Source organism: Eumetopias jubatus, unplaced genomic scaffold (assembly GCF_037043125.1).
Source record: "Eumetopias jubatus isolate StellerSeaLion01/CBP00866 unplaced genomic scaffold, mEumJub1_p1.0 scaffold_15, whole genome shotgun sequence".
In the NCBI taxonomy this organism is placed as follows: domain Eukaryota; kingdom Metazoa; phylum Chordata; class Mammalia; order Carnivora; family Otariidae; genus Eumetopias; species Eumetopias jubatus.
This window is the reverse complement of record NW_028274821.1, coordinates 68,056,542-68,077,850: the sequence shown is the minus strand read 5'-3', so window position 1 is coordinate 68,077,850 and position 21,309 is coordinate 68,056,542. Positions and strand designations below refer to the sequence as shown.

Sequence of the window (21,309 nt, the reverse complement as noted above, 5' to 3'; positions counted from 1 at the left end):
AATGGCCAGAGAGGTTACATATAAGCCTACGATCCTTATGCCATTCCTCACCATTAATTCCATTTAGGGGTCACTTTTGATATGAAGTGTGGCTGCAAGCAAGTCTGAGAGTCTAACGACAAACGGTATCATCATGAGGAACTCTATTTAGGTTCAGATCTTTTCCAAACAAGAAAATCCCAAGGAAGCAAGCTGATCTTTGGCTGTAACTGGGGCTTAAGGCAACCTCACAGCCACACTGCATTCATCTGTTCATCTGAGAATGAATCCAAATGTCTGAATCAGTCCTGGAGTTTACTTCAGAGCCATGACCTGGTTTAGAACCACTCTGCTAGGATGATCTAAAAACCACGCATAGGGAATGGGTTGGGGAAGAGCCATAACCACCGCTAGTTCTGACGGCGATCAGACCTCAGTCATAAATGTCTAAGAATTATATCTGAAGTTTTAAAATAATTTAATATGAATCAGATCATCACTAAGAGAAAGAAGCAGCATGTCTCCTTACCAGTGGTGCCAAGAAAAAGAAGTGTCATGATCCAGTATGCCCAAAATAAGACAAGAGCAAAGAAAGTCCAAAAGGGTTGGAAGACTAGCAGCGGCAAGTGAATGAATACCTTGCCAGCCACGTGAAACAGGGCAATGGTGAGAGCAACACGCTTGCGCATCACCAACATTATCAGGAACAAGATAACCTGTGTGCAGAGAATGCAGAGAAAGGCTCCGGTTACTGTCTTGAGCAGTGAAAACAGAAACCGAACAATGGTGGACATTTTTAACATAACCCTTCCTTCCAAATGAGGGAAGGATTAGTCTCTGAATCCCCAAAATACTTTATCGGTCTTGAGGCACTTAGCATTCTCAGTTGTATACTGAAAATGTCCTTAAAGCTAAACATAAAGGATTTCTCAGTTTATTAATAAATCCTAGAATTCTCCTACCTTTCCCTTTCTACTCATTATGAATCAAAATGTGTTGTCAGTCAGCATGAGGCTCTGAATTTATTTGGATGGATACACACCTGTTACTCTGAAAACAGGGGGAGAAGACCATGTGCCATGACTATGAAAGCAGAGGGGGTATTCGTACCTCACCTCCTTTATAGGACCAAGAGTCCCTAAACAGCAGGGTCGATGTCAGATTCCCTGCCCTGCACACCCTCACTGGGCCCTGGGTGAAGTCAGGTGAACTATACTTAAAAAAAAAAAAAAAAAAGAATTGTACTTAAAAGATGATTAATTATAACAAACAAATACTTTTTGGCACCAATGTCTTTTTGGTGGCTTTATTTTTTAATTTCTAAAGCTCAATTAAAAGCTTGGGATTGGTCCAAGAAATGGTCTGAGATTTTTTTCCTTTTTTCAGAGAGAAGGAGATGAACCAAAGGTATGAGTACAGATTATTTAACCACACGTTCATGAGTAATTTACTGTATGGTGACTAGGCAGCAAAGCTCACCTCCAACTTGGAATAATGTTGTTGAAGTTTAAAAAGCAATAACGGGAAAATAATTAGTGAACAAGTAAATGAAATAATATGAAGTAGTATATTTCTTAACACACTTTAGTAAAGAAAACTATTTTTAAAAAGGAATTATATTATGACAGTAAGATAATATGTTCTTACAAATGATAATGTAAATATTCTAGGTGAAACTCCTCTCTCAACAAGCAGGCAGCGCAGAATAAAAGGTTACATCAAGTAACACTCAATCAATTAGGGAAGCCTTCTGAAGACTTCTCAGTGTTCCACACCACGTCAGAGATTTTATCTAATGGAGATCAGGGTTAGGCATGCAATAGCTAGAGGTGAGTTTCTGCTCCATTAATGATCCCTGTAAATAAAAATGTAAACCTGAAAGATCCACCCAAGCCCATACTCACTGTGAAAACTGTGGCTGAAATGGCATAGATGAGGAGCGCCTGAAGATTGTCTTCAGCTATCTGAAGCTGCTCAGGAGTCACGGTTTCTTTGGGAAACTTTCTCTGCTTTGCATATAGCCACCACAGTACCCCTGTGCCACCTGGGTTCGAAAAACAATTGTTTTGGAAATGCATAACATAAATCTTCACTTTCCTGGATCCTTCCTACATATCACCGTGGGACTGACACAGCAACAATCCATTTGGCTGTGAGGTGTGTGGCTTTAACTTTGTGCACTAAAAGGGGAGCTCTAATTATTCCATTATCATCGTTCCCACTAGGTGCTTAGATATCTTTCAGTGTATCAAATAAATGTCCTTCAACCGTATTTATTATTGACACTGAAGCTCAGAGAGAGCCAGCAAAGACAGGTACCCCTGAGAGGAACTGATCATAAAGAGAGTCAGCACCTGTTGAGACCTGAGGAGCTTGTACGAAGCAAGTAAGGGTCAGAGAAATAAGCAATGAAGCTGAGGACTGAGGAAGGCAAAGATCGTCTCTGTTGTGCTATCCTAGGAACCCCAGTGCCTTGTGTGGAAATAGTCATGCAGTTGATACAATATTTGTACAATGAGCAAATGAAGATGAAAGAAGTAACTCCCACCAAAAGCAGGAACACAGATAGGAGCTCTTTGATAGCTTGCTAGCGGTGTGTGCTAGGGATGGGCGTTTTTCTCCCTACCACTGGTTCAGAGATCCCAAGAGCTGAACTGAAGATGGGGGCAAACTTGCCTCCCCATGAGAGAGCTGCTTCATTCTGAGTGCCCAGAGCATCGACTGTTCTAGGTGCTGGGGACAGAGCTGTGAACAAAACTAAGTCCCCACCCTCATCCCACATGGAGCTTATATGGTAATAAGGAAACAAAACAAATAAGGAAATAAGTAAAAATATAGTACATGACGTCTAAGAAAAAAAGTCACCTTTTAATAGAGATAGAAAGCGCTGGTGTTGGGAAAGCACTGTGATAAGATGGGTAAGCAAGGTCTCAGTGGTGAGATGATATCTGAGCAAAAGAATCAAAGACAGACTGAAAACAATCTATAAAACTATCTAAGGAAAGGGTGTGCAGGCAAGGGGTAATAGCAAATTCTAAGATGCTGAGATGGGAACATGCCTGGCAGGAGAAAAAGGAGGCCACCATGGCTAAGCAAAAAGCAAGGGGCAGAGGGGCTCCAGGGACAAGATCCTACTGGAAGGCCTTACAGGCTATGGGAAGGAAATGGAAGATTCAGAGTAAAGATGCATATGTAGAGGCAGACAAGATAAATGCCTGGGAGAGGAGAAACTGGGCTGAGAAGTATGCAAATCAACCTGATCTCCACCTGCACTCAAGTAAACAGTGAATAGTATCAAAGGGAAATGTCAACCCTACCTGGTGGCAAACAGCGAGCATGAATTTTTTTCTATTGCAGATGAGTAAACAAACTTAAAACAACCCGAGTCTATGAAAAACATTCAAAAAAGGGAAATACTTCTATCTCAAAATATTTTTATTTTTATTTGTTTTCACAGATTTTATTTATTTATGTGACAGAGAGAGAGAGAGCACAAGTAGGGGGAGTGGGAGTGGGAGAGGGAGAAGCAGACTCCCCACGGAGCAGGGAGCCCGATGAGGGACTCCATCCCAGGACCCTGGGATCATGACCTGAGCTGAAGGCAGATGCTTAACTGACTGAGCCACCCAGGCACCTCTTCCATTTTGAAATCTTAAAGAAAACTGTCATAGCCTCAAAGAATGGAATAAAACACGTTCTCTACAAATAGGAATAAGAAGTTATGAGAAAAGGGTGCCTGGCTGGCTCAGTTGGTGGAGCATGTAACTCTCAATCTTGGGGTTGTGAGCTGGAGCCCCACATTGGGTGTAGAGATTACTTAAAATTTTTAAAAATCTTTAAAAAAAGTTATGAGAGAAAGATAAACAGAAATGAGAAAGACAGAATAAAAACAGAAAAGAAAACAGAACGAGATAATAATGAAGACATCAAGGAGGACACTGTTCACAACAGCCACAGAAGATATCACTTATTACACAGGTAAATTTGTGTGAGGAAGTGTGCAATAGAGGCGACCAAATTGAATCACCCCAATGCCGTTAACTAGGTATTAAAAGTCCACTTTATAAATGACAGAATTGAAATTCAGGAAAGTTAAGTAACATGCCAAATGTCACACACCTAGTAAGTGGCAGAGCTGGAATTCAAATCTACTTTTATTATAAAAATGATCCCTCTGCTATAAGCTGAATGTTTGTGTCCCCCTAAAACTCATACACTGAAATCCTAATCCTTAATGAGATGGTTATTTGGAAGTAGGTCTTTAGAAGATGGTGAAGTCATGAGAGTGGAGCCCTCATGAAGGGGGTTAGTGCCCTTATAAAACCACTCTCAGAGAGCTCCTCCCCACTTGCACCATGGGAGAAAATAGCAAGATGATGGCTGGATACAGGGAGCCAGCCCTCACCAGATACCAAAGCACCTTGGCTTTGGCCTTCCGAGCCTCTAGAACTGTGAGAAGTAAATGTTTCTTGTTGATAAGGCATCCAGTCAATGGTAGTTTGTCACAGCAGCCCAAAGTGATTAAACACAGAAACTAGATACAATGGTCACCCGTTGAACTGAAAAGAAAGATGGCTGGATGGAGGAAGGACTGGAATAACAAAATGAGGTAGTCAAGTACAGAAGTGACAGTGAGGAAAGCTCAATCAGTGATCTGGAAGGTGCATTTGAAGAGCTCTTCCTGAGTGCAGAGAAAATGACAAAGGAGTCAAATGATAATTTAGAAGATGATATCAGAAGAATGAACAATGATGCTAAGAGGAAAACCACTGGAACAGAAACAGTAATCAAATACAGAAATAAGACAACTTTTCAAAGATGGAAAAGACACACCCTCCCAAATAGGCAAACTTAGTTAAGATTCAGAATCAGACAGAAATTTTAAGTTATAAGATTAAGTTAAAAATTAGATACACATCTAGGTAAGTGAAATAGGTGATGGGCAAAGGCACAAAATTAGACTGGACTCCAAAAAGTGAAGTACGGACCCAGGGAACATACTGCCCCTCGAGAATTTTAGATGCCACAGATTTAATATTCACATGTAAGGCAAAGATAATCTTAGATAATCAAGGGTTGAGAAAATATACAACCCACAAGTACTCACGAATAGGTTACATGAATTCAAATTCTCATCAAAACAAAGATGAACTGGGGCACCGGCACCCAATGTTTATAGCAGCAATGTCCACAATAGCCAAACTTATGGAAAGAGCCCAGATGTCCATTGACTGATGAATGGATAAAGAAGATGTGGTATAGATATACAATGGAATATTACTCAGCCATCAAAAAGAATGGAATCTTGCCATTTGCGATGATATGGATGGAACTAGAGGGTATTATGCTAAGTGAAATAAGTCAGTCAGAGAAAGACAAATGCCATATGATTTCACTCATGTGGAATTTAAGAAACAAAACAGATGAACATATGGAAGGGAAGGAAAAATAAAGTAAGATGAAAATAGGAAGGCAAACCATAAGAGATGTCGAACTCAAGGAAACAAACTGAGGGTTGCTGGAGGGAGGTGGGTGGGGGGAAGGTGTAACTGGGTGATGGGCATTAAGGAGGGCACTTGATGGAATGAGCCCTGGGTGTTATATGCAACCTATGAGTTACTAAATTCTACCCCTGAAACTAATAATACAGTGTATGTTAACTAAATTGAATTTAAATAAAGAATTAAAAACAAAGATGAAACAAAATTAAGAACTCAAGAATTAAGCTTTATGAAAATAAGACCAGTAGTTCTCACTAAAACTAGGACAGAAGAATATAAATAAATTTATAAATGTAATTATGAAACATTTCAAGACAAAGCAAAAATTCTTTTAAAAAGATACAGTATATCAAATAATATTTTATTTTATTTTTTAAAGATTTTATTTATTTGACAGAGAGAGACACAGTGAGAGAGGGAACACAAGCAGGGGGAGTGGGAGAGGGAGAAGCAGGCTTCCCGCTGAGCAGGGGCCCGACATGGGGCTCGATCCCAGGACCCTGGGATCACGACCTGAGCCGAAGGCTCAGGCTTAACGACTGAGCCACCCAGGCGCCCCTATCAAATAATATTTTAATTTTAATAACCTGAATGCAGGCCTTTAAAAAGTTTAGTATGAAAGGAAAGGGACCCTTCTTCTGCCAGGAAGGGAACATGGAAAAGTATTAAGTGAAAAATGAAAGAACAAGAAGCAGAACAGGGCCTCAGTTGCTTTCTTTTTCTCATGGGCTCTTCCCCCCAAAACTGGTACTGACAGAAAAATGTTAGCCCCCTTTTAAAAATGTCTCCACCTGCTTTTATTCCAAATGCCAATGACTTCACCATTTTATTTCATTTAGTGATCTCATAGTGAATTAACAGCAGTGTAATCCACTTACCAGTCCTTTTATGGTATATAAATGAATTCACAAGCCTTACAAAAGGAAAATAACCAAAGTACGGTGTCTGGGTGGCTCGGTGGGTTGAACATTCAACTCTTGGTTTCAGCTTAGGTCATGATCTCCAAGTCCTGGGATCAAGCCCCCTGCCGGGCTCTGCGCTCAGCGCAGAGTTGCTTGTCCCTCTCCTTCCCACTCTGCTCCTTCCCTTGGTCCTGTGCAGGTGCGAGCACCCGTTCTCTCTCTCTCAGATAAATAAATAAAATCTTTAAAATAATCAAAGTAGTTCTCAATTGAGGGACTGTTAAAAGCAAACTTAACTTTCAATTCTAATTACTAAAAAACAAAGGAATAAGCAGCTTACCGAGTGAACCCAGTATGACCAGAATTGTTAAGATCCACACAAGTACTCTTGAAATATACCTGATTATCACCATCAGAATCATGGATAGAACTGCAGGGAAGATAGAGAACACGTAGAATATTATTTTACAACACTGGAAAATATAAAGAGAAATTCTTGCAATTGTTTTCTCCTAGGGATATAATTGGTTGCTATTGACACGTTCAAGACCCCAATTTAGGTAAGAAAGGTTAACTGGCTACTTTTGCGCTTTGACTTTGGTACTTGCGCCACTGGAAACTAAAGGCACCTAACCGTGGGTTTATAAATGACAGAAAAGAACACATGCAAATGCAACATGGTGACTCAAAAACAGCATACAACTGTTGTGGATTCACCACGGGAAGACATCAGAACTCACATGCAAACATACATGCCAACACACAGAGTGTAGAGAGTGATGTGTCATGTTGGTGATTGGAAAAATTACCACACACAGACAGAGATCAGCTAAAGTAGGTGCTACACTTCCTGGAATAATCCTTGCATTTCAGGACCAACTTCTCTGATAGATGGTCCACAAGCTAGGCAGTATTTTATCTTTTTCTGATAGTTTCTCCTCTAAAACTCCAAGAAATGCTCTGACCCTACGGAATAACATCCTGAAGCCTGCTGAGGCCCAAATTCCTCTAACCTTTTTTCTTGACTGGGGTCAAGATGATTGAGATTGATTGAGACTCTTCAAAAAACAGCAAAGCTTAGTTTGAGTTATTTAGCCAATGCCTCTACCCAACCCAAGCTAAATTCCAACATTCTAAAATCTTGAGTGAAAAAAATCTTAAAAAGGAAACTGGGAAGATTTGACCTTTGCATGGGGAAATTCATTTCTGAAATCATAATTTGTTCATCTTTAATTACCTAAAGGCCCATGGTACAAACAAATGAACAAAGATCTTAAGCCTCAAGAGAACCATTCTAATAAAAACTGGAATTCCAATGGTTTAACATTATTATCACCATTGTTAAGGTTTGGTTTTTCTTTTCTTGGTTAAAGTATTCAACTATTTCAGAAACCAAATAACTTTTTTATAAAGCCAGACTAATAGTCACATTTTGGGGGGCCATTTGCAAAGCCAAATAAATGGTTGGGATCTGTGACTAGGTAACATTCTTAAGGTACTCACTTTTGCAATAAATGTACAGGAACCAAAAACAGATGGGAGCGTTTCAAATATCACAGAAATAGCTTTGCATATGGACAGCATTATTTCAATTGAGTCAAGTACTACCTAAGCAAAAAGAAAATACTCTCTAATGACAAGACGGAAATACAGCTAGTCTTCTCAATGACTATAATTGTTGCTAACAGGCATAAATACTCATTTTACTTATATAATGAAAGAGGTGCTTGGTTCCTACCACAGTTTATTCCTCCCGACTAGAAAGATCTACAGATTGTGACATGGCTACATATAGTTCTAGGATAATATAGGGAGTTTACATCTTGAAAACCACATTTATTTGATTATATTATCTATTCACAAGAAAACTCGATGGCTAACAAGTGGAGATTTCCTAACTTTTCCCGCAATACCACGGTATTATGAACTGTAGCAATGAAAAAAAAACGTATTTCAAAAGTAATTTATCATAAAGCTATGCTCTTTGATGGAAATAGAGAAGAGACCATGTGGCCTCTTTTTATAAGCCTCTGGAATCATAACTAAAAACAAAGGGGTGTTGATTTACTAAAAGAAGCCTCCTGCTGTCATATTAAAGGTTATCATAGACAGTAACCAGTTTGGGAAAACACCCGCTTTCTCCAATGAGAGAAAAAGAAAGTTTCAGATATATAATATATATATATATATATATATGTATTTAAATATGTATATATTTATAACTCTATATAATCTGAAACAATTATCTTGGCTATGGGAAGTTAAACATTTTACAGGTATCCCGATTGTATTCATATTTTGGTTAAAAGACAGAACAGTCTTCTACTGCGGTACTATGCAATAGCTAATAATGAGAAAAACAATTACCTAGTGATAACAAGCAAAGTCCCAATATAATTTCTTTGCTGGTCATTACTCCACTAATCAGCCTGTGTAAGACACTATTGTCACTGACAAAGGTGATCAGGGCCTCTGCAAACTTGGCATAGCAGGAAATGTTCACGGGAGCACAGCGATGGAAGAATGGAATAGGTGCACTGGTGATACAAGAAAAAAAAAATCAGAAAAAAAATTACTCCTACTCAATATAAATGCCACATCAAACACACGAATGAAAGGTGATTATGACTGCAATACACTCCACCCTCCACACATCATATGGGGGCTAAGAGGTGTGAGCTTAATGCCGTGAAGATGACTGTCATGGGCAGGGAGGCGAATCTTACCACAGGCCTTAGGAGAGAGAGGGTGGAGTGCATATTCCAAAGGAAGACATTACCCTCCCCTTCTGAAAAGAAACACACACACATATACACGCACATACACACGTACAGAACTACCAAAAGCAAAAGCAAACACTTAAACTCCGCCGCCTGTACATCCATCAGTCAATGGGCAGATGACAGAACTTACAAACATATACTTTGTTGAACTGAAAATGAATTTTTGCCAGAAGCTATTTAAAAAGAGAAAACACATGCTTTTGCTTGAAATGTGCCACCGTGAATAAAATGTTGCCTCTATCAGAACAGCATACATAAACCTTGCATTAAGAAAAGGTGTTTGGGGCACAAGCTTATTAACTCTCCTATCAATTGATCATGCCAAGACATCAACATACAGTATAATATGCGGCTGTTTAAAACAATAACCATGGATACTAATGTATGGAAACACTTAGGAGGTAATAGTGCAAGGGGAAAGAAACAAAAATTTGCATCTAATGTGATGGTTGCCATCATAAACATGAGAACAGAAAAAAATAGAAGTAAATGAAAAATCTCTGATTTGTCAGGGTCATGAGATTCTGCACTGTTTTCTTTTTATATGTCATTATGATTATAAGATTGTGTCCAAAAAATGAGGTCATCAGTTATATCAGGTTTATACTAACCACAGCTCTTCTTGTGAAGGAACACAGCTATGTGTGAACAGAGACATAGCTCTGGTTTGTTATTAACATATTCTATTTTAGCCTCTGAGAATATGGTATACATCTGATCAATGAGAGATTCTAAAAAAGCTCTATGAACATGCCCTCAGTTGTGATTTGTATGGATTCTAAGAGAGTCTGTATGTCTGTCCATACACAGATACACACATCTATGTGCATTAAGTTAAAGGCTGCCATCGCTAACATAAATCTCATATTTTTAGAATTATTTGTAGAACCATCAGTCATAGCTCTAACATAACACTATTGATGGCAATAAGGTAAGTGTGCGCTCATTCTTGGTTGGCACTGTATTTGGGTCAAATTCATGGATAAGAATATATGACTAAATACCAACTTCCAAGGTTTCTGACCTCAGGAAAGCAGTTTGTATGACCTGAAGCAAAACACTATCTTTGTTTCATTCCTCGAAAAAACAACAAAAATATTTCTTTTCAAATAAAAATATAAATGTACCATGTATTGATTTTCCTTAAATGCTGGTAAATGAGCACCAATGGGAGTAAGAATAGGCAACATCTTCCATGCTGTTAACTTCATGGAACAATAAAATAATAATAATAAAGATCTAGTCTTACCTTAGTTATGCTTCAGTAAAATGTATTCCAAAATAATGACGTGACACTATGACATGAATGTTCACTTAAAAAAGAAGTATCTCTTGTGACTTGTGGGTGTATTTGTGTGAACCTCCAAAATGGCACTGGTGAAAGTTAATGCCCAGGATTTGATATTTTGTCAGAAACTGCAGAAAGTCAGAGCATTCTGAGCAATGCTTAAATTAAAGGGATGCAAGTCATTGTTTTTGACCAAAGTTGTTTCACTAGTGATATAAAAAGCTATTAAATTATAGAATACCTTTCAGTGAAATGGATTTAGTCAGAAATATTACAGGAAAGAATCAAAAGAATTAACCATAAGTTCATAGTCAACGGTGGCTAATTTGGGACAGAAACCTCTGCTGTGACCTACAACTGTTTTTCTTCCTGATGCGATCTAACTAGGTAATGTCCCTGGCCAGGTTAATGTTCCTGACTAAGGTAACTAAAGCCTGTATCTGTATCTTCATCTGCTTTACTTATTACCCTATCATTTCTGGTGCAGCCTCTGTTTAGCTCACCTGCCTCCAACCTTGAACATAAAATATATCTACCTTAAGGATACGGATGCCATTTTCTCGCTTTCAACATCCACCAATTTTCCTGGCCCTGCTCTGTTTCCTTTTTCCTGTCATATAACCATAAGTGAACCTTATCCTCTGTCCAGTGGGAGCTCCAACTCTACCTCCCATATCCTAGCAGGATGCTGCTATAGTTTTAGACTTGAAGAGAAGTACGCATCATTTCCAAAAGAGAGTAGGGCCTGTTGTAACAGAAAACAAAACTGGACAAGTTCAAAAGCCCTGGGTGATCCTCCTAACATTACACAGTTGCATGTGTCTCCATCTGTTAGCTCAAACAGTAGGAGTAATAATGATAATAATAAATAGTAATAGAGCCCAGCCAAAAGTCAGTGATTCTAAATTAATAGGAGCAGCATGTCCAGCAGCATTCATGTTTTTCTGCTTTTCAGACTTATAATGAGGATAAATGGCTGAAAGGGAAGGATTATATTCTTAAAATTCGAACATTTCATTTCTATTTAAGAGTTAATGCTGAGTAATATCTGCTCTCTTACCCTTTCAAGTCAATTTTATACTATACCTAAACACTTGGCTAATTGGAAAGAGTAATTTCACAAGTCTCCTTCAAAGAACTGAAGCAAAGTAACAACGGTTCCTTACCTTAAAATTTAATCTATGTCAGTTAAAAAAAAACCTGACAGCTCTAAATTTGAAGGTATAAAATTAGCACAGACTGATTATATTGTTTAGCTGCTGGTCAAAATGGTGAAAATCTGCTCTTAGTGGTAAGGAATATCAGAAATAGAAGGAAAATAAAAGACAGTATTTGGACACAGTAGTAAAAACCAAAGTTAAAGAGTTCGTTTTAAAGTAAAAAGTACTACACTCCCTTGTCATTATTTTCCTCTACTGTTCCCTGAACAAAAACAACTTAACCAGCCATGAGTTTTTAATACTCAAATGACTTTCTTATTAAAAAATCTAAGTAATCATGGGATTGAAATGGTTTGTTTTATATTTTACCACTGAAGTCCTATGTGATATATAATGAATTTGAGTTAGCTGATTTCATATATCTCTCAGAAAAGAATACTTCTGAGAACCTTGTATGTGAGATCTTTTCTACTTTAGTGTCTAACCTAAGTGACACACTCTGTACTTTTTAATCAAGAGGACAAGCATAAAGAATTCTATTCATAGCAACTTTTTCTACCTTTTGAAACCCACAGAATATCGAATCTTTAAGAAGTCAATGTAGTCCCATTAGCAACTGATGCTGTTTCACATTATTGAAACATTAGTCAACAAGAACAAAATGAATTTATAATGAGTCTTAAAGATTTTTAAAAATTAGCCACTCAGAGGGAAATTGTATCTTACCATGGCAAACATTCTGTCCATTTGCCTTAAGTCCAGACTATCACAGTTAATGAGCTCCCCTCCCTCAAAGTCTGATGACAAACAATGCCTACTATCTCTTATTCATATGCCTTCATAAGAGAAGACAGGAGTTTGCATCTCACACAATTATCTTAAAACTTCAGGTTATAGGTAAGCTTACACATGATTTCTAATGAAAAGTTTTATTTAAGAAAGAATAATAATAAAGGATTTTAGCAGTATCTCTATAGCACAGAAAATGCAGGAAATAAATCAAGAATCTAATGGCAATACTCTGTGGTTTTTCATACATTTCATTTTATTTATTTTCTCTCCTTTCCTTCCTGTACTCTTTTTTTTCCTTCCTGTACTTTTTTTTAATTTTTAATTTTTAATTCTTAATTTTTTTTTTTTTTAAGTAGGCTCCATGCCCAGTGTGGGGCTTGAACTCATGACCCTGAGATTAAGAGTCACATGCTCTTTACCAACTGAACCAGTCGGGTGCTCCCACCTTTTTTTTTTTTAAACTAACTGTGGTATAGGACTTTGTCTTGGGGAAGATGGCAGAGTAGGAGGACCCTAAACTCACCTCATCCCATGGATATAACGAGATAGCTTTCATATCAGTATAAAACTGTGGTATAGATATTATAAGATCTTAAATTAAAATTCTGATTCCCAACAATTAATTGTATGACTTTGCACAACTCATTTAACTTCTCTTATCTTCTATGTCCTCATCTATAAATTAGGAACTATATCCTTATAGGCTTTTGTGAAGATTAAATAAGAATACACATGAGAAGCTTAATACGGTGGCTGGAACACAATAGATGATTTGTAAATGTTAATTTACACTGAACCCATTTTAAAAATATGGATAGATAACACTTTTTTCTTGGCTATTAGTTTCTCATTTACATATCATGCTATTAATTCCCCAATACCTAATATCCTTTCTGGCATCCAGAAATATCATAATAAACGTTTGGTGAATTAACTGAATTTATGTAATCTGTTTCTACTACTGCAGTTTTCTTTAGCTATACCTAAACCTTTAAGCATTTTAGGTATAAGGGCTAGTCTCCCTATGGCTACCACCTTCAGCATGTCAACAATAGTTACAAATTTGTATAAAACATGGCCCTTTCTAGGCATTTGCTTTTAAAATTCAAAAGCTCTTAGAAATAGTAAGCATTTGGCAATTACGTAGTGTTTTACTGCAAATTAGTTTACAATTGCTTTTCTCCAAGGAATAGGCATCGCTTTTCAATGGCAGAAGGTGCCCAGGTACCCAGGAAAGTTAAGGGTGATATGGGAGGCTCTAGAGGTTGAGAGAAATACTACTCCCTAAGCCAGATGCCAAGCATAATAATGGATGCTTAAAACATATGCCCTTATTTAATTCTTACAACAATTCCATGACAAAGGTATTAATATTGCCATTTTACATGTGAGGACACTTGGTTCACAGAGAGGGGAAGAGACTTGCTCAAGCTGACAAAGAGAAGGTGGTGACACAGAATTCACCCACAGACCTATCTGGACTCAAAGTACAGCAGCTCTTTTGAAAAGTCCCACTAGGGTGCTCCCAGGAGGAAAGTCAAAGAGATGTGAATGATGCTAAGGGCCATTTGCCTGCATCATAGCTTTCCCTAGTGCCCATCTTTTGGTGTATACAAAAAAATCACCAAAACCAGTCCGTATTTTTTTTTTTAAGGACAGAGACTAGATCTTACTCATCTTTGAAAATGTTGTATCTAATACGAGGTGCAGAATGTGGTTATTGCCCCCAAGTTTTTTATTAAACAAATTTTCTGATCTTTGCACTTTGCTTGCCAAAGGCTAAATGATGCTATTTACCAGGTCCTGATTTGATTTCCTTCTATCAACTGTTACTTCTTTTTTTTTTTACTTTCCAACAGGCTGAGTTCAGATAAAAGTGATAAGATACTTAGACTGTGAGGTACTAAACTAAGTAAAACCTGAGGATCTTTTCTTTAAGAATTTTTTTTTAAGAGTTCATTTATTTATTTGACAGAGTGAGAGACAGCAAGAGCAGGAACACAAGCAGGGGGAGTGGGAGAGGGAGAAGCAGGCTTCCCACGGAGCAGGGAGCCCGATGTGGGGCTCAAGCCCAGGACCCTGGGATCACGACCTGAGCTGAAGGCAGATGCTTAACGACTGAGCCACCCAGGCGCCCCCAACCTGAGCATCTTTAAATAAAGTATAAACATAGTACACAGTCAGTTTTCAGATGGTTTAGGGTCATCATGGCATCTTAGATAACTGAGACATTAGTGCATGACCTTGTTAGAAGCCAAGTCTCTCCATGTCTAAAACTCAAGCCCCTAATACTATGTTTCATCTTCTAGTGAATGCTCCTCAGGGCACTGTATGTGAGATGTGTGAGCTCTGTACGGCCAAGAACGGAACACCTGAGACAGATAACCAGGAACAGGCAGCCCTCAACGTGGTGGGGTCAGAGGTCAGAGGTGAAGGAGGATTTACCCGACCCCTGCCCCACCCATATAACACAGGTACAGAGCAACCTCATCCTCACATCAGGGCTCTCTGGTTATCTTTCTGTAATATATTTATGCCTTAAAATATGACTCTATACTCACAGTATACATTTAAAACAGGAGATAAGAGGACAGAGCCTTTCTTGTCTTTACACTGATAAATTTTCTCCAACAACTCTATGCAAAGGACCTCCTTTTCTTTACTGTTACAGCCTCCCTAATATTCTCAACGGTCACAAATGGGGTCTCTCTACCTATCGGTCTAAGCCCCTAATTTAAAGGTCCTACTTCCTATCTTTTAAAACAGTCTCTTTATTTTCATTTCCATAGGCTTTACATTTTCATTTCAATAGCAACTTAACAAGACTAAAAGAGCTGGACATCAATTAAACTGAGAGATCCTTTATCTACTTTTCAACAGAAAATTTCAAATTTCATTCAAGTTAATAAAGCACAAGTCACACCCATAAGCAAGCCAAAGGAAAGCACACATAAGATCAGTCTCAAAATTTTAATCAGTAGCTTGCTACAATACACCAAGATATAATAAAAGTGGCTTCAATTCAGTATTCCTGGCGAAGTTGACTCATGTCATACCTGGCTGATGCACACTTAAGATTCTCAAGATCAGACATGCTCCAAATCCTATGCACCTAATTCTGAGGATATATTCTACAATGCTTGCAAATTTATTTCCTCGTTAAAAAACCTATTTATAATTTTAAAGTTGGCTTTACTTGTAACTACTGTGAGATCCTCCCAAACAAAGAATATGTCCTGTCTCTTCTTTGTATCCATTAGATGCAGTAGGTACTGAAATAATCAATGTTTGTTGAATAAGACCTTGGATAAGATATGACAAACAGTGTATTATTATAGAGAATGTACCTAAAATATATAGCCTGAAATAAGGTGTGGAGAATAATCACTGGCATATTTTTTAAGTTTACAAAGTAAATTAAAAATAATCCCAGTAAGTATTACTAGGGTCAACTTCAAAGAATCTTTGAAGATTGTGAGACTTGGCTTCTAATTTTGCTGTAGATTTTGCAATGATTAAGCAGTTATATATACTTAAAAATTATGGTATTAAAAAAAAAGTAAGCCCCCAAAAGAAATTTAAAATCTGAGAATGAGAAAAGTTGTTTGCCTCTGTGTATGGGTGTGTATGGGTGTGTGTGTGTGTGTGTGTGTGTGTGTGTGTGTGTGTGTGTGTGTGTGTGTGTGTGTGTGTGTGTGTGTGTTTTAAGATATGAAATACATGTTGTCATTTCTAATACTACTTTTTAAATTTTGTTATAAAAGTATTGGTCCTGAGCAACAGGTATCATCAAGTGACTCTTTCCCCAGGATAATATATACAGTTTAAAATCTACCTACAAAAACAAAAGTCACAAGTTAACAAAATACAATAAAATTTACCTCGCTGGAACTGGTAGTTTGGGGCACAGAACAGAAGCTTTTGAAGACGTAGTATATTCAGAAGGCTTTAGGTTGTAGCTACATAGTGCTGAGCCTGTTGAAAGAAAAGGTGTATGTTAGCTAGCAGAACAGAGCCTCAATAAATCTCTCATTGATTCACTGTATTTATTTTATATGTTAATATTAATCCAACATATATAACTTTCAAACACTATAAAATTAATAAGAATCTGATCAGTCCTCAATCATTTAAAACTGATTCCTCTCAGGTAATTTATATACAAATTTTAATTAATAACATTAAGGGTAATAACAAAAAGTACTAGAATTAACTTTACTGAGTGTCTGCCATATATCAGGCCCTATGTATTTTATTTTTTAATTTTTTATTGTTATGTTAATCACCATACATTACATCATTAGTTTTTGATGTGTATTTTTTTTTTTAAAGAATCAACTTCTCAGGGGCACCTGGGGTGGCTCAGTCGTTGGGCGTCTGCCTTTGGCTTAGGTCATGATCCCAGCATCCTGGGATCGAGCCCCGCATCGGGCTCCCTGCTCCGTGGGAAGCCTGCTTCTCCCTCTCCCATTCCCCCTGCTTGTGTTCCCTCTCTTGCTGTGTCTCTCTCTGTCAAATAAATAAAATCTTTAAAAAAAAAAAAAAAAAAAAAGAGAGTCAACTTTTCATTGTAACTGACCAAACCGTGCCCAGGAATGTCTCCAAAAAATAGAACAATAGAAACATGACAAAATTCTCCTACTGAAGAAGCCACACATGTTGGCCAGTCCAGGGCTTCTGAGGGTTAGGCCAAGAGCAGCCCAGTCCCAAGGCTGGTTCTATTCCCCCACGCAAGTTTCTCACCCCAGCGGGAGGGCTGGGGATAGACAAAGGGCCTGCCCCTCCTCCCATCATGCTGGGAACCCTTGGAAGGTCACTCCTCTCACACCATATATATATTAATTATGTATTTACTATAACTATTAACCAAGTGTTATTAAGCCTACTTTACAGAGGACGAAATGGAGGCTAAGAGATACGGTACATAACTTGCCCAAGATGACACAGTTACTCTGCAGCAGAGCTGAGACTGAACGCCTAGATCTCCCTGACTACAAACCCACCCTCAACTACACAGCCTGTCCCTCTTTCCTACGCTTCCCATTACTAAATATTGTAAGTGACTGCATATAGCATATATGCTTTCAGACAATACATTACTTTTTCCTTATTTAAAAGGCAAGAAATATTAATTGCAAATAAACTGAACAAAGTGATAAAAGGATTCTCAGTTTTCAGATAGTTTAAAACAGCTCAAATCCCATCATAGATTGGTTATGCAAACAGCCACATATTTCTCAGTTTCTGTGGCTAATATGTATCTTAATGATATATAAAATTCAGATGGATGCAGTCCACCAAATCCTTGATAAGTCTTATTTTATTGACTTGCTAATTTTATAACATAGCAACTAGAATATTGTCAGGTTCGTCATACAATAGGTATCATTAACTGAGAAGACCTAGGCTCTACTTACAATTTTGCTGAGGACCTACTGCACTTTATCATGTAACCTGTTTATATTTTATTAATTACAGTCCCTACTAGATTACTAATTTGGTCAAATACTTTATTATTAAATGGAAATAGAATAGCTTTGTGTTTATATTATAGTAACAATGGACTTTCATACCATATGACCACAGAAAAAGTTTAAAATAAAATGTGAAGTGAAAACGGCAGGTTTTAACATTGAACTAATTATAGAAATGTCACATGAGGATGTGTGAAAGAACTTCAAGGGAATACAGAAAAAAGATTTGCTACGACAACAACCTTGAGAATGGTTTTATTTCATTTACATCTTGTCCTATCAGCCAAAAGAATTTTTAAAAAGCCACAAACCTGCATTTAATTCAGTAATGCTGCCCCCAAATCAGCAACCAACTTGCTAGGTATTTAAATATATGGGCTGTAAATATTATACTTACAAAATACATGTAGCATCTATTTTATATAAAGATAATTCAAGTAATTTGACAATGTAAAGTACTTTTTAAAAAGGATTTATTTACTTATCTGAGAGAGACAGAGACAGAGACAGAGTGCGCAAAGGGGAGGGGCAGAGGGAGAGGGAGAAGCCAACTCTCCACTGAGCAGGGAGCCCAATTTAGGGCACAATCCCAGGACCTTGAGATCAAGACCTGAGCCAAAATCAAGAGTTGGATGCTTAACCGACTGAGCTACCCAGGCACCCCCTGACGAGGTAAGATATTTTAAAAGAGATACTTGAAAGTTACATGGCACTGTTCAAGTTTCTTCCACTTCTTAAGATAGATTCAGTAGGAAACTAAGTTTCTGAAATTGTTTTCGAACATTCTTTTCCATGTTAATGACTTATTTTTTTAAGTTAAGCCTGAGTATTAAATATCTACCTCTTCTAAAATTAGTCTTTCGTCTTTGAAGATAATGCCACTAGATTCTATTTACAGCGGTTTTCAGAGAAAACATGACAGCAGTGGCAAGCAAACATTTTAGATTAATCCTGAAATATCTGGGAGTCTTACTATAGAATTGCTCATGAAAACACAGCAACCGTGCCAATAACTGCAGAGCACCCAACGTGATCATCAACTTCCTGATCTGAACTGTCAACTTCTTTCTTTCAGAGTGCAAGATGGAATCAATTTGCACAATATGAAAAGGGCCTAACTAAAGCACTGTGTCAGTGCAAGCATACTGCTCCATCTGAATTCAGCGAACATAATCTCCACCCTCACCCTTTCTTCATTTAAAAAAGGAGGTCAGCAGGTGCAACAGAGTTCAATTTTATAAATACTTTCCCAGGATAATGCTCAATGAAAGGATAATAGCCTTATCTCTGATGGTATTCTGGGACACAGGCCAGTACTAAATAGATCCTGTACTAAATAGATTAAAGGAAAAAGATCTTTACAATGTGTTAGTAGTGACAATCAGAAGAAATTTCTATTGCTTCCTACTCAAAGGGCTGATGGACAGAGAAGCCTCAATGCAGAACATTAAAACAACCCAGTAATGGCAAACATTTTACAATTGTTTCTCTTTTCACGTTTATTAGCTAATGCATTTTCAGTGAACACTTTTAAGGTGTTATCCATCTTCTTTTTTCTTTTTTTTTAAGTGAGTGTATAAACAATACTTAGCGCAAGAGGTTTGGTCATAAAGAGTAAGACAAAGTTTTTCTTCTAATGCAAAAGGCAGAGAAAACCATACTTGAGTAATGAAGTCTAAAACCAAAAACAAAAGCTTATCTAAACCACACCAGAGGCAATCCATGCAACTCAGCCAACGGTATTCAAAATGAGTGATCTTAGGAAGCCAACTTTGGTATATAAACATTTATCTTGGTAAACAGTTGCTACAGTCCCCAGAATGTTTAACTACCATAATTTTTCAAATGCCTTATAATATTCAATTATTTATTCTTTAGCTCAATATCACTTATAAGAACTCCCCTAAGAGGTATGTTTCCATCACCATGCTCCAAACATTACAGAGGAAAAAAGTAATACTTCCAAGGCCTTTCTAAGCAATCACTGACAAATTTAGAAATAAAATTCTTTACTCCTAGGCCACAATGCTTCTTCTGTGCCATTCCTAATCATTATAATCAGACAAATACTCAATAAGCTTCTGGGCAAAAAACATACATCCCACAGATATCTCAAAAACATGTTTGAAGAAAAAGATGTTTCTATCACCGACTCTCCAAATCTGCTCTGCCTCCCATTTATCTCCTATCCTTGTTAATGGCTCCACCATCCACAAAATCCCCAAGATGAAATGGGAAGTCATCCTGTATCTTCTTCTTTATCCATCATCTTTGGATACCATTCAAGACATTCAAGTTATCAAGTCTGACCATCAGACCCTTCTATGTTATCTCAGAGCTTCAAGATCTCTTATTGCTTCAAACTACTCTCCCAAAGGGTCTCTTTTCTATATGCTGCACACAACCTTGAAAATGGTCTTTGTAAAATGGTCCTTACTTGTAATACCCTCCTGCCCTCAGGATCATTTCCAAAGTCCTTGGCTTCAAAGCTCTCATAAGGCAGGTCTCTACCTAAAACTCCAGCCTTATCTGAACATAATAAACCACTTACAATTTTGCTGTTTACAAGCTACCAAGGCTTTTTCACACACTGTTGCCTCTGCTTGGACTGTCCATTCCTAACGACCATCTGAGTAAATGTTCAAGTTTGAGCAGAATTTCTACAAACTACTCAAGCCTCACCTCCTTCATTAAGCTTTCTCTGATGCACCCAAAGCTATTTACTGCTTTGTCTATTATAAAACTTAGCATATCATTTTGTAATTTTTTTTAGCTTACATATCATCTCTGTTTTTAGAAAGTGAGCTCTTTGAGAACTGGGACCTTATGCCTTCAAAATACGTGGGACCCCTCTCTCCTGGCACATAGATACTACTCAAAAGTCATCTGTTGAATACAACAGACATCCTGACTGGAAAAAAAATAAAATAACCTATTTTGAATCTCTTACTTTGGTGTTACATGTTATACATAATGTTTATATGCTTTTCACCACTCACTACAAATTGTACTATGTAAAATTGGATTTCTCGACCTTGGTATTATGACATTTTGAGCTGGGCAATTCTTGGTTGTAAGGAGCTGTCCTGTGCATTGCAGGATGTTTAGCAGTACCCTTGGTTTCCAGCCACTAGATTCCAGTACCCTCCCCCTGACCCTTCACCCAGTTTTGACAACCAAAAATGTTTCCTATCACAACAATATTTGTAGGATACACTAAATTAACAGAAAAGATTCCTTAAAAAACATAATTTAGAAAATTGTAGTTAATAAAAAAGAAAATCTCCCAATGCAGAACAGTGTTCATTACAAAAAAACAAATTACACTGCTGTGTGAGGTCCAATGAATTTAACCCCTTTCTCTCCAATTAGGAAAGCACATATATTCATATGCTGGAAGAATACAATTCCCAATTTCAATTTCCAGGAA

The 21,309-nt window shown here is 37.5% G+C and overlaps 1 protein-coding gene across 4 annotated transcripts in view; it reads right to left on the bottom strand.

The window, feature by feature from the left end:
• SLC44A1 (solute carrier family 44 member 1) overlaps window positions 1-21,309 on the bottom strand; it is a 196,183-nt gene that overhangs the window by 77,403 nt on the left and 97,471 nt on the right. For all 4 annotated transcript variants that reach the window (XM_028108788.2, XM_028108787.2, XM_088018878.1 and 1 more), the window contains 5 exons: window positions 16,287-16,380; window positions 8,750-8,919; window positions 6,723-6,812; window positions 1,884-2,023; window positions 509-695 (listed from right to left, as the gene is read on the bottom strand). In XM_028108788.2, coding sequence (XP_027964589.1) covers window positions 509-695; window positions 1,884-2,023; window positions 6,723-6,812; window positions 8,750-8,919; window positions 16,287-16,380 — 681 coding nt within the window. The remainder of the gene's footprint in view (window positions 1-508; window positions 696-1,883; window positions 2,024-6,722; window positions 6,813-8,749; window positions 8,920-16,286; window positions 16,381-21,309) is intronic.